This window comes from Stegodyphus dumicola, chromosome 1, assembly GCF_044657685.1.
Source record: "Stegodyphus dumicola isolate Sdum_Otavi_A_Nest chromosome 1, ASM4465768v1".
NCBI lineage: Eukaryota > Metazoa > Arthropoda > Arachnida > Araneae > Eresidae > Stegodyphus > Stegodyphus dumicola.
Window position 1 is genome coordinate 152,266,624 of NC_140768.1, and position 13,467 is coordinate 152,280,090.

Consider the following 13,467-nt stretch of genomic DNA (forward strand, 5'->3'; position numbering starts at 1 on the left):
ATTGTCAATATTATATAAATGCTTAGCTGTTCAAGTGATGTAGTACATGAAATTGAGCTGCGGAAAGATCAGAATAAAAAATGCAAATGCTTGGACAAATGATGTATGCAAATGATTGTTACTAGAGATGTCCTTTTTATAGATTAAAAAATGCTATAGATGAGAAACAGTAATGAATTACTCAAATGTAACTGAAGATGTTTAATCACCAAGAAAATGCAAGCCAGAATAATGCAAGTTCCTAACATTCTGATAAGAAGAATATATAATCTTTATAAAACATTTTGTAAAGAAACGATCGCGGATATTTTTTAAAATTTAATCAAATATACAGATTCTTCTGATTTACATCTTTCACTACTCTTAATCATAAAGTGATTACAGAATTATATCTTTCTCTACTTATAATTCCACAAAAGTAAAATTTGTTGCAATCGAACCCAGTTTCTTGATTAGTACTTCTATATAATGTATAGTACATATGCAGCAGCAAAACAACAATCTGCACACCTTTAATCTAGGGCTGCATGGATTTTATAACTTTGCAGATTTGGAGTAAAAAAGAAAAATTAGATTAAGGTTTTTAAAGAAAATGTAAATATATTCAAAAAAGCATGAAACGATAATTATTTCTTTCTGACATTACAAAAAAATATTTATTAAATATATCTTATACAAAAAGAAAATAAGGATTAAATGGGGATAAAAAGGTGCTTGTTACATTTTTCAAATATCTGTTGACACGTTTGCTTTAAAACTTGATTTCTTTCAAAATTTCTGAGCCCCATTTTCCTAAAATGGAACAGTTACTGCTTCCTGATGAGTCATAAAATTTCTTTATTTTAAACTGCTTTTTTTGCCAACACTCACAAGAAAATTATGAATTTGTAGAGAATTAAGGTTTTTTTCAGTTGGAGGGGGGTGAGAAACAAAAAAATCAACTACACATTTCGTTAAGATAAAACTATAGATTTTCCAACTGTTAGCTGGATGTGCTACTAGTTAACCATAAGAGCATACATGGAGAATTTTTAACAATAATTTACTACAATTTTAGTTCACTTAAAGGGACAAATGAGAACTAGATGAGTTCTAGCCAACCAAGGTGATGAATTATCAGCCACCAAATTTTAGTTTGGAAGCTAGTTTTGAGACTATTAGGTTTCTTAATTGAGAAAATGTGAAATCATCATCTCTGCTTTCTGAATCCTGGCTGAACATGCTGTCAGTTTCAGCATGAAAGAAGGAACAAGAAGTGAAAGTTTTTTTTAAACTTATTTAAAACATGTCTTTCTGAAGCAATGATAAAGTATTAATTTTTAATTCTAGTTGTAACAAAAATTAAAAATATATTTTTGATATTCGAACCACATGCACCACCAAATATAAATTTTGGCATAAAAAGAGTAATGGCAACCCTAACAATACATTCAAGATGCATAGCTACTTGATAAAGAACTACTTAAGTAAAATCTTTAACTACAGATAATTAATTTCTTTCCCTGAAAGAGTTGAAACACACACTCTTCATTATTTGGCAATAGCCCGTTTAAAGAAAGTTCAATCTTGGTTATTTTGTCCAAATCTCGCAAAATAATTATATATATGGATCAAAATATGTTGAATTACAAAATTTGACATGGTTTACAGGGTAAGGCTGTTATTTTTGGCATTCTTAACCACATTCTGCTTGCTCCTCCATTAATGGAAGAGTTAAACAATTCCAAATATTGCAATCTTGCTTGACGGAAACAGCAAATTATAGGTATAAGTTTAGCCACTACTGGCAAAATATTTATTTGGGGCGGGGAAGTTATCACAATTATCAATAGTAACTTGCAACCAAAAATCACTAAAGCTATCTACATTTCATTGTTCACTTCTGAGATTCTGCCTGGATTTCAGATACCAAAGAATTTCCGGTTTTTCCTTTCTTTCTTTTGAATGTATTTGACCAAGTACAGGTGCAATCTTCTACAGAATATTTCAATTTTTATTCTTCATCACATAAAGGTTCAATCATTTTTAACTATAAAAAATATTATTTAAACTCAACACCCATAGATCACTAACAGAATATGACACTGAATAAAAAAAAAATACATAATAATAAATTATACCTTTGGAAGATGATTCCCTACTTGATGGAGCAGCTGAAAGATTATTTGATAATGAACCAGGAGATTTCAGAGTTGAAGGTGTTTTAGTTTTTCCAGGAGATTTCGGAGATGTAGCTAATTTTGCACGTCTGGTTCGATCTGGAGTTGAAGGAGGATCAGACATTTTTCTTGTACGTTGCAAAGATCGTGGCAAGGTGTCTGAATGATTCAGACTTTCTGTTGATGCCGCTGGTGTTGGTCCTTGACCTCTATTCCTTCCATAGGTTTTGGTTCCAGAATTCCACTGAATATTAGGTTCTGGAATTATATAATTTATTAATATGATTTTGAAATGGGGGGGGGGCAAAAAGCAAATGCATTTGATAAAAATAAAAGATATCAGGTGTATTAAGAAAAGCTGGGAAACCATTTGTAGACAATTTTTCTATATTCCTTTTACAGTATTCAACATACCTCATTTTGTTTAATGAAAATATAACATGTAGTTTGCTCTTGATGTTATAGGGTACTTTATGCACTCCCTTGTTGATCTTGAAAGCTGATAAAGAATCCACCAACCTCGAGTCAACTATTGAAATGAAGTTTAAAAGAACTAGATTATAATTAAATTAGATTATGAAGCACTTGTGTGCTATCTGTATGAGGGAACAGAAGCCTTTGCGAATAATTTTTTTATGGATCACCAGACTCGTATTCACACAACACACAGGGAAACCCTACAATATGCCCATTCACAAGGATTTGAAGCTCAATCAAATTATCACTGTTCAGTGATTTTACTGTTTGGCCACTGTATCTTTGAAAGTACTTCAATGCATAATGTACTGTAAACGAGAGGTCTCAAATTTTAATCTTTTTTCAAAATGTGAGAGAAAAAAACATAAAACAGCAGTTCATTTATATCCTTTATTATTAAAACTAAACTAGCTGAAGTTTAATAAGGGTTAAAGAGAACTTAAGTGAAGATTTATGAATGGCCTATGAAGTTACACTTATCCGTTATTGGCACTAAATCATGCTGTTTGGTAACAATTTTTGTTTGTTGAAATAGTGGATAAGGAAGTAAAGATTATTGCCTGCTACACTTCTGGTCTCTAGGCTTTTGTGCTGTTATATTTACCAAGCGACATTTAAGTGCGTTTTTACAAAACCTTAACAAATTTAAGTAGGATTACATTATAAAGCATATTATATCTAATTTAAAATGATCTTCTTAATACCATAATTTTAAAATAACATTTTATTTATGTTGAATAACATTAACAATACTTAAAATACTTTATAGATTAAAAAAGGGCGGACTTGAAGAGGAAACCTAATTTACAAAAGATGTGAAACAGAATTCAAAAGAAATTTCTTACACTAACCTCTTTGTTTAGGCGTAATGGAAGATTTTAAAATATTAGGTTTGAGACGGCCATTAAGACGTGGAATCTGCAAATGAAAATTTGTAAACATTAAATACACTTTTGAAATAATAATAATAATAATAAATATACGATACACTTAAAAAAATTCTTAAAGCAAAAAAATTTTACCACTGTTAATGAAAGCTTTTATTATTGGAGATGATCACTATCAAATAAAAGCAGGATCTAACCATGCTTGAAAATTTTAACTTTCGACATATAAAATAATATAACAGACATAGATATTGATTAAAAAATCTAACACCAGAATTAAGATTTTTTAAAATTATTAATTTATGAAATTTTGGTTTCATAAATATGTTAACATATTCTCAAGCAAAATATTTTATGAAAATATTACCAGGTTCACATCAAGGATGAAAGTAAAAATTATGCTAATAAATCAAGCTTCTAAATCACATATAAATTCAAGGTTAAATATGAAAATCCAAATTATTATTCTGCACTGAGGCATATAAGATATAGGAAACCCTTTATTAATTTTCTCAACATGATATATCAGAAATTACATTTATCAGATACATAACTAAAAATAAGAGGTAAATTATTATGAAATACATTTATTGCTTTTAAATCATTCAGGATGTTATGTAGTCATAATTTGAAAGATAATCTGAGGATTTTATGACAGTATTAAGAAATATATTTATTGGTTTTAAATCATTACGTTATGTGTCAGTCATAATTTAAAAGATAAACTAAGAGTTTTATGCTAAGTACAGTGGCCAATACACTATGAATTGGGCAATCTGGCATATCACAAAGATGTAAACTTAAACACATTTCTTAAGCTACAATACTTAGCATCCATGTGGTTAATAAACACTCTGATAGAATAATGTCATGGAATAGGCCAACAAATTTAGATTCTATTATAGATGTTTCTAATGCCAAAAAGCCCATGATATACAGCTTAGCATAAAAGTTCTATAGCACCTCCACAAAACAAGTATTCTGAACATATAATCACACACTCCTTTTTATTATATGTGAACACCATAAAGAAATTAAAACTGAATAAAATTTATTCCACCTATGACCTGTTGTGATAAAAAACGATTAAAGTTGCAGAACAATAAAAGAATATTAAATGCTAAAAATACATATTTGCAACATATAAACACCTTATCCTGTTTTTATATGATATGCATCCTTGAAGAACATGAGTAAAAAAAAAGACACTATATCTATGGGAGAAAATCCATCTAGTTCCGGACTTAAATATCAACAAATATAATTTTATAAAATCATCTAAAAAATTAACTTTAAGCTACTTATTCTAACAAAATGTGCATGCAATAATTTGTAACAAAATGCATTAAAGTAAACTCATGTTTTAAACCAAAAATTATTTATGAACAAAAAATATTACACATAACAAAATTTTATTAATTTTCATGCTCTGACAATAAATGGTGCTGTGTTGTAAATGATTAGGATATCACTGCTATAACTAAAAATGTGAACATTATCATCTTCCTCTATTAAAAAAATTCTTTCTGTGATCTTTTGAGCAAAATTACCATCAGTTTTCTCGCTGCTGACTTTTCACCGATTTTACAAATGATTTCAGTTATTAATTGTTGTTTTCATGTTTTGGTTAGGCTGTTATGTAATTCTTTGTAAGGGACTGTTGACAGCTTCAGTTGACACTGAAACTTCCCACCATGTTAATCGTTATGGTCACATTTGGCAAAATGATCACCCAATTTTCTGGCTGTTTCCAGACTTTTTTATATTAAATCTGCCTTTGTAATGATCAGTTTCTTCATCATCATTATACTCTGTCGGATTAGCTGCAAGGAAAACTTCTAATATTTTATCTTCACTTAGGGTTTTGCCAACTAACGATTCCTCAATATTTTCAAACGATGAGTCATCAAATCTTTCTCTACCATCTTAGATAAAAACTCTAGAAACTGGCTCAGCTTGAGTTTAATCAAAATGACATGTGTAATAAGAAAACAGGTGAAAAAGAAGTATATTGATTTGAATTCGTGTTACATCAAATTCATATAAAAAAGCCTCATGTAAATAGAATTAGGTGTGTGTATATATATATATCTTGGCCATTTATCATTTATATATTACTGCAACCATTTTGTTTCTAAATTTTCAGAATGTGTCAAACTCTGACAACAATGTACATATAAATTTTTCAGCCTATTAAATATTTAAATATTGTTTGTTAAAAGCAATGTTGCAATTTTTATGCACCTTTTTTATTATTATTATTTAAATTTTGAGTTTTAATAGTTTTTAATAGACAAATCATGATATTATTTATCCTAAACTCAATTTTAAAACTTTTAAAACATATACTAGGGGAATTTGATTGCAGAAGAAATTACAATAAATTTCTGCGCGAGTCTGCCGTAATACCATTAAAGGGAATATCATAAGTGCATAATCTTAAAACACTCCCACGAAATTTTCAACAAAATGAAAGAAACATGCATTTGTAAGTAGACTTGTTGATTTTCAAGATACTTTATCAAGATGTAAAACATGCAAAATGCACATACTAAATAACCGCTTACAATTATAAATCATCATTATTTTTCTTCTGTAAGAAACTGCCAAACTGTGCCAAGGTGGTTGCACTAATATTATATGATAAATAAAGCCTTAGGCAAGTGTACTTACCATAGAGTATGGCTCTTTGTTTTAAACAGGATTTATCCATAAAAAAATAAAAAATATTTAATTAAAAAAACACCACTAGATGTACTATATCTTTACATATATATAATGAAATTTACATAGCAGAAGAATTTACCTGTTTATTGGATGATGAAGTTGTGCTTGATGAATACGAAGAGGACAGAACAGAATTGGAAAGTTGAATAACACCAAACACCTCATCAATTTTTTTCCTAGCTTCCTCAACATCACAGTCAGCTTGTTCAGTTTCGACAGTATATGTTCCTGCCTCACTACGGTCATCATTAACATCATTTTGTAAGTTCTGAGGAAGTTTCTCTTTAGAAGGCATTTCTTCTGGAATATCAGAAGGTGATATTTCACCATTTAACATCTTTTTAATCAAAAAAGATGTAGAGTCGGTAATTTTACCTATCTCTTGATTGATGTCTAGAAAAAGAAATTATAAACACAATCAAAGAAAAAAACAAATCATAAAATAATAATTAGCCTGTGATAAACTCAAACTTCAGTTACTGATTCATAGTTTTTGAACAAATAGTCTGGTATATGTTTTGGAATTGTAAGTACATCTCTACACATACAGATAGTTATTAATGATCTAAATTTTCATTTTTAATGTTTTCCTTTAAATAATCACAATAAATTACAGTTGACAAAACAAGCAGACGAAGATTTCACTGCAGAAATTTCAATTCATTAAGTAAGTTTTAACTGAAGTACGAGTTTATTTAATGTCAGCTGATTCCAAGAGGTTTAAAAAAAATCTTTTTTCACCTCTATGGCCAGACTGATTTGCAAAAATAAAAAATAATAAATTTTTAAAATATACAAAAATTTTTAAATGAAAATCAAACTATAATGAAAAACAGGGAATAAAGGATAAATAAATAAAAGATAGTCATGCAATACAAATCTGATATATATATTATTTACTTACATTAATTTCGTACATGAATAATTAATAAATAATTTTATATGCAGAATACAAATACTTTATGTACGTTGACCTAAAATTTCTTTTATAAGCATACAAAGTTAATATACATTCTCATTATTATATACTGGCATAAATTTCAAAATTCTACATTCTTCAAATAGTAAAATTCAAATTTGTAACCTTCAAAATTTAATTTACACAAACTCAAAATCCAAAATTTAGTTTAAAAACAATATTATGCTAGACATAAAATATAAGATAATAATTAAGACACAATAACACGCCGAATAAATACTGATTCAAGTATTTATTCGGCGAATTATTATAAGATAATACATTTAAAAAGTGAATGAAATTAGGTTAAACATTGATGACACTTGATCTAATAAATATACTCATGTCTAAAATTAAAGTTGCAAACACAAAACATACAGTATCTCAAAATGAAATTAGTTCATTGAAATGAAATTTTATGCACTGATGCCACCAGAGAGCCAAAGTAACATAGTAACTCATGAGGAGGGGAAGTAAATGCTTTGTGGAATGCAAAACCAAAAAATACCAGTGGTCACCTTGACAGCTTTATATGTCTCACAAGAGGTTCTTACATTATAAATAAGGTTGCTGATCATAGCTTGCATCAATAAATCCCATTCTTTTTAAGGCAAACATTTCAGTGCTTGGAAAGTCCTGGGATATTTATGCAATGCTTCTTTCTAGGACACTGAAAGTATATTCTACAAGATTTAGATCCAATGACCTTAATGGCCACATCATATGGCTAATACTTCTTTCTGCAGAAAATCATCAATCATTTGAGCTTTGTGTGGCCTCCTGTTATTATCCATGAAAAATAAACTGCTTTCCAACAACTCCCTAGAAATGCCTCTCATAAGATTAAGGAGCCTCATCTCTATAACACTATGTGAAACATATCACCCACTTAATAAAGCAGTGATGCAAGATCATTCAACACAATACCTTCACATACAAGGATTCTACTTCCACCAAAGTGGTCAATTTCCTTAATGTGGGACAGCAGGTCACAGGCTCTCTTCGGATGAAGACTCACCGAGAATCACTCTGCATACTGAATCTCGGCTCATCAGTACAGCCCAATCTTGCTGTGTCCAAGTATGATATGCCTGGCTCTACAAAAAGCCAGCTTTCTTATGTGATATGTTGAGAGAGTAGTACTGGCCACTGCACATAAACAAGCTGCTCTATTAAGTATTTCTTTACAATCTGAACGGATTGTTCTAGATGAAGCAGAAAGACCCTGAGAGAGCTTTCTAGCCATCATCTCTTATTTGAATCATGCACTTAATGCCCACATATCAACCCTCTGAGAGTGTCAATGACTTTTGTCTGGGTCTCCTAATCTAACTATAATTTGAAATTGATTACATAAACTGGATACCACTAATTCAGAAGTCAAACAACAAAAATCAGCATTAATTTACAAAATTTTCACAGGACTAGTTTCGATGGTTTTACCGAACCATCATCTTCAGCTGCAAAACCGCAAATGAACAAGATAGGAAATAATGTTTAGATAAGATAAGAAAGCCTGGACAAGAATAAGCAAGTGGCGCCATCTGTTGGCGAAACCAGAACTAAAACATAATTTCTCTAAAAGCCGAAGGCAAATTTGGATTGGAATTAGGATCGTTAACTAGAACAGAAAGATTTTTATGAATGTGAAATGCCTCTAGAAAATCCAGTTCTCCAATGGAAGATGTTTTTTGAATAATTTTGGCAGCAGAAAAATTGAAAGTGTGATTTTCGAACCAACAATGTTGAGCAACAGAAGACTTCTGTGTTTCCTTTTTTCTAACATATGCCTCATGTTCTTTGACGCGAAATTTTAAGGCTCTCTTAGTTTGGCCAATGTAAATTAAACCGCACTGGCAAGGAATCCTATAAATACCCCAGGAATTCATATCCGGAATGGGGTCCTTGAGTATAGAAGTTGGAATTTTATTGATGGGAGAGTAAACAACCCGAAAGTTAAATTTCTGCAAAATATGTGCAACTTTATAGCTAATTGATGGAAAGAAGGGAATGACAACAGAATTTTTATAATCTCCTAAAATAAGAGTGTGGCTTTTAGTGTGTTGAGATGACAATTTTTTAACTGCTTGATTAATAATGTTGGGTGAAAAGCCCCTGTCAATAGCTATTGCTTTTAAATAATTTAGTTCTTCATCAAGGGCTAGTTTGGAGGAGCAAACTTGAAGAGCACGGAAAACATAGGAATAAAATGAAGCTAACTTTTGTTTAGTCGGATGACATGATTTAAAGTGTGGTGGAAGGCAAACCGATGAAGGTTTACGGTAAACTGTAGTACTGAAGTTGGATGTGTTACGTGTGACCAGAATGTCGAGAAACGGAAGAGAATTGCAAGTCTCAAGTTCAAAAGTGAACTGAATAGCAGGATCAATAGAATTCATTGTTGAAAGAAATCTATTTAAATCATCTTTATTACCTTCAAACAGGGTAAAAGTATCGTCTACGTAGCGGAACCATGCCGGGAAGTTTAAAGTTTCAAACAATTTTGATTCATAATAATGCATGTAGATATCAGCCAGGATGGGACTGAGGGGGCTTCCCATGGCTAATCCCTCAGTTTGCTTGTAATATTTATTTTGGAAAACAAAATGTGTTTGTTTCAAACAGAGTTGAGTGAGAGAAATTAGCTCATCAATTTCGATGCAAGAGAAATGAAATTCACGAAGTCTGGTTTCTAGACATCTTAATGCACCCTCCACTGGGACATTGGTGAATAATGATTTTACATCAAAAGAAACCATGAGTAAATTACGAGGAGAAATGTTTTTAACCTTTTTTACAAACTCTATTGAATTTTTTATGGTGTAAATGTTATTGTCTAATAGATTGGAAAATCTAGAAACTAAATATTTAGCTAATGGATACGAGGCAGTACCTAAATTTGATACAATAGGGCGGAAAGGAATACCACTTTTATGAATTTTGGGAAGAGCATATAATCTGGCACAATTCGCAACAGATGGGATAAGCGAATGTTTTAAGTTGCTTGAAATGATTTGCGAAGATTTGATCGCAGTTTTTATTTTGGATAAGTCCGAAGGTGAAGGATCTTTAGGGATCAGATTATATGGTCCTTCGTTTAAGAGTTTAGTGACACCATCGATGTAAGTGTTCTTATCCATGACGACTATCTGGCCACCTTTGTCGGCCTTTGAAATGACAATATCCGGGTTAGAATGAATCTCGCGCATTGTAGCTCTTTCTCTCGCAATTAGATTTGGTTTCAAAGGTTTATTATTGAATTTCACATTATGAGCGATAAGATGCCTAATCATTTCTTTCTGTGAATCTGAAACTTTACTGAACTTGAAAGCTTTTTCGATAGGAGCCAAAATCTTTGGAATCGAGGGTTTACAGGTTTGTGAGAAGTTAAAATTATATTTTAGAATTCTCTCTTGTTCTTCTGAAAGACTAACATTAGAAATATTAACTATTGGCTTGATGTTTACAATGGGAAGATTTTTTGAACTACTTGAACTGGAAGACTGTAAAAGAAGTTTTTCGAATTTAACTGCAAGGGTGTTTTTATGACGGTTAACTGCATTCTCCGTTCTAGACCAAGACTTTTGTTCAAGGGCAGTGAATTTTGGATATGTTTTAGCGAGTTCCAGATGAAGCTTATAGAGTTCATGTTCAATTTTGGACAATTGTTGACGTGTATCCCTTATCACGGACCGAAGTAAGGCAAGTTTGCAATTTAACAGAATTCTTGAAACGCGACTCGAAGGTTTTTGATTAGATTTGATTTGAATAAAATTGGGGATCAATTTTTTACCACTGTTTGTGACATTTGTAACCACTGAGTGACCTCCATTTCATACTGGCCAATCTAAGGCTTATGAGCAGCTTAATACATCACCTAAATAATTGTGAGACCTTGTTATAACTAAAATCAGTCAAGCTTGCAATTTTTCTTGAAACAAAATTTTATTGATAAATTTTTCAGATATGGAAATTGGCCACTTTCATATTTTCTCTCTCTCTCTCTCTCTCTCTCACACACACACACACAAAACCTTTTAAATAACAACTAGATACTTATAATAGTATATCAGGGTTGCCACTCAAACAGGAGAATGAAATTCCCTGACTTTTCCAGGTTTTGCAGGTGCGCTTCAAGAAAATTCCAGTCTATCCGCATAATGTACGTTCACTGTGCTAAGAGGTAAATTAATTATGGTATTACTTGTATTATGTAGCAAATTCACTTAATTATTCAATAAATCCCAGAGGACATTTATTCTTAATTATTCTTGGTATACTTTGTTTGATAATTTTGTTTACTTTCCTACTTAAGAAACTTAATAAAATTTAAGATATATACATTGGATAACAAATGTATGTTTTATTTAATTATTACTCATGATCATCACCAGTTCAACACGAGGCTAATCGGTCCTTATAAATTACAACGTAATGCTAAATAGTTAGGTTAGATTTTAGGTAAATTTAATTTGTGTGAGGTCTCTTCTTAAATGGCACCTTAACACTTGAAAACACAAATATAATTATAATAGGAGTTGTTTTCTCCACTGAAGATTGAGATTAGAATCTTCCCAATCTGGAATAAAATAAGGCTTTTTTTGCAGACATTCTGCAGCTAAACGAAAGAAAGAAATCTATTTAATGATATTTTTTTAATAAATTGAGGTATTTTATATTTATTTCGCAGTATACATAAGGAAAAATATGTGCATTAAATTTCATGATGGTATGTCATCATACTGCTAGAATTAATTTCAGGATTATACCAGAGGAAATTTCCTGAAACTTGGAAATATTATTTAATAATAATAAATAAATTTAGAGGGAAGAAGCAACATTAAATTATATGAATCAGAGTACATCGCCCCAAGAATACCAAGTATATGAAAAACAAAAACAGATAAATTTTGAAATAGAAATATTCTACGCAAAAGTTTCATATCAAATTTTAATGTAATAAATTTTATGGAATTGGGTGGGCATGCGAGTTTGTAATAGACTGAATGTACACAGAACCGATGATAGCTTGATAAAATTTATTTCCCCCCCCCCAAAAAAAAACACTTCACAGTTCTTAACTTTCCAAAAAAATACTTGTACAGCTCTTCTCAGTATCACACAGAACAATCAGTAGTTACACTTCCAACTAAAAAGAATGTTACATAAAATTTAAAGCTCTTCAAAAAAGGGAAGATTCTTTGGAGATCTCTCAAAACTCATGCTGAACTAAAACAACTGAGAAAATGTGAGAGCTCATGCTCTCTCCGATCTTATATAGTTTCCCCTAGCCACTGAGAAATCTCTAGTATCTTCTATTTCTCAAAATTAGTGGAAGGCATATAAAGTTACATATAAGAGCTGGATATGGTAAAGTTACATATCAGAGCTGGATATAGTAAAGTTACACATAAGAGCTGGATATGGTAAAGTTACATATAAGAGCTGGATATGGTAAAGTTACATATAAGAGCTGGATATGGTAAAGTTACATATAAGAGCTGGATATGGTAAAGTTACATATAAGAACTGGATATGGTAAAGTTATATATAAGAGCTGGATATGGTAAAGTTACAGATAAGGGCTGGATGTGGTCACAGTTACATACAGGGATCAATCACAATTATACAGGGACTGGATCAAAATGTCATCAAATGATCACTAAGTTTGCAAACTTTTTTTTATTTTAAGCCAAATCTGGTGACAAAAATTAGTCGGTAAAAACATCACCAACCTGGCAATATTTTGCCAATTTAGTTAGACAGCCATTTACTTCAATATTGAATACACTTGTCCCTGTAATGTTATTTTCCCTGAACAGCTTCATCTCTTTCAAGCACTTCAAGGTTCATTATACAATAAATAATACTACACTTTCACATATAATTTCACTAAACTTACTTACATATATAAAAAATTCATAACATAAGTATTTAAAAATATTATAAATTTTTTATATTTTCTGAAAAGGGGAAAAAACTTTTCTTCTGTTTCTTTTTGCCCCCCCCTTAAAAAAATTAATTAATTTAAAAAAACATTGTTTTTGAACACAAGTTATAAATGTTGTTTCAGAAGTTATAAATTGATGACAATGACCTCTATTTATTATGATTATTACAGGTCTTCAGTTATCAGAGTCAACAACTTATTTAATAGATCATAATCTTCACTATGAACTAATCAAATCATTTATCAAATGGTTTTTGAAAGCAAAGTTTCATTAAAAATAAGAAGAGACAATCCACCTCCCCCCCCCCA

At 30.7% G+C, this 13,467-nt stretch overlaps 1 protein-coding gene across 3 annotated transcripts in view; it reads right to left on the reverse strand.

The window, feature by feature from the left end:
- The window catches only part of LOC118203681 (uncharacterized), a 115,851-nt gene that overhangs the window by 55,837 nt on the left and 46,547 nt on the right, over positions 1-13,467 (reverse strand). For all 3 annotated transcript variants that reach the window (XM_085822169.1, XM_085822162.1, XM_085822159.1), the window contains exons 9-11: positions 6,330-6,643; positions 3,488-3,554; positions 2,121-2,417 (exon numbers count right to left, since the gene is read on the reverse strand). In XM_085822169.1, the coding sequence (XP_085678295.1) occupies positions 2,121-2,417; positions 3,488-3,554; positions 6,330-6,643 (678 nt within the window). The remainder of the gene's footprint in view (positions 1-2,120; positions 2,418-3,487; positions 3,555-6,329; positions 6,644-13,467) is intronic.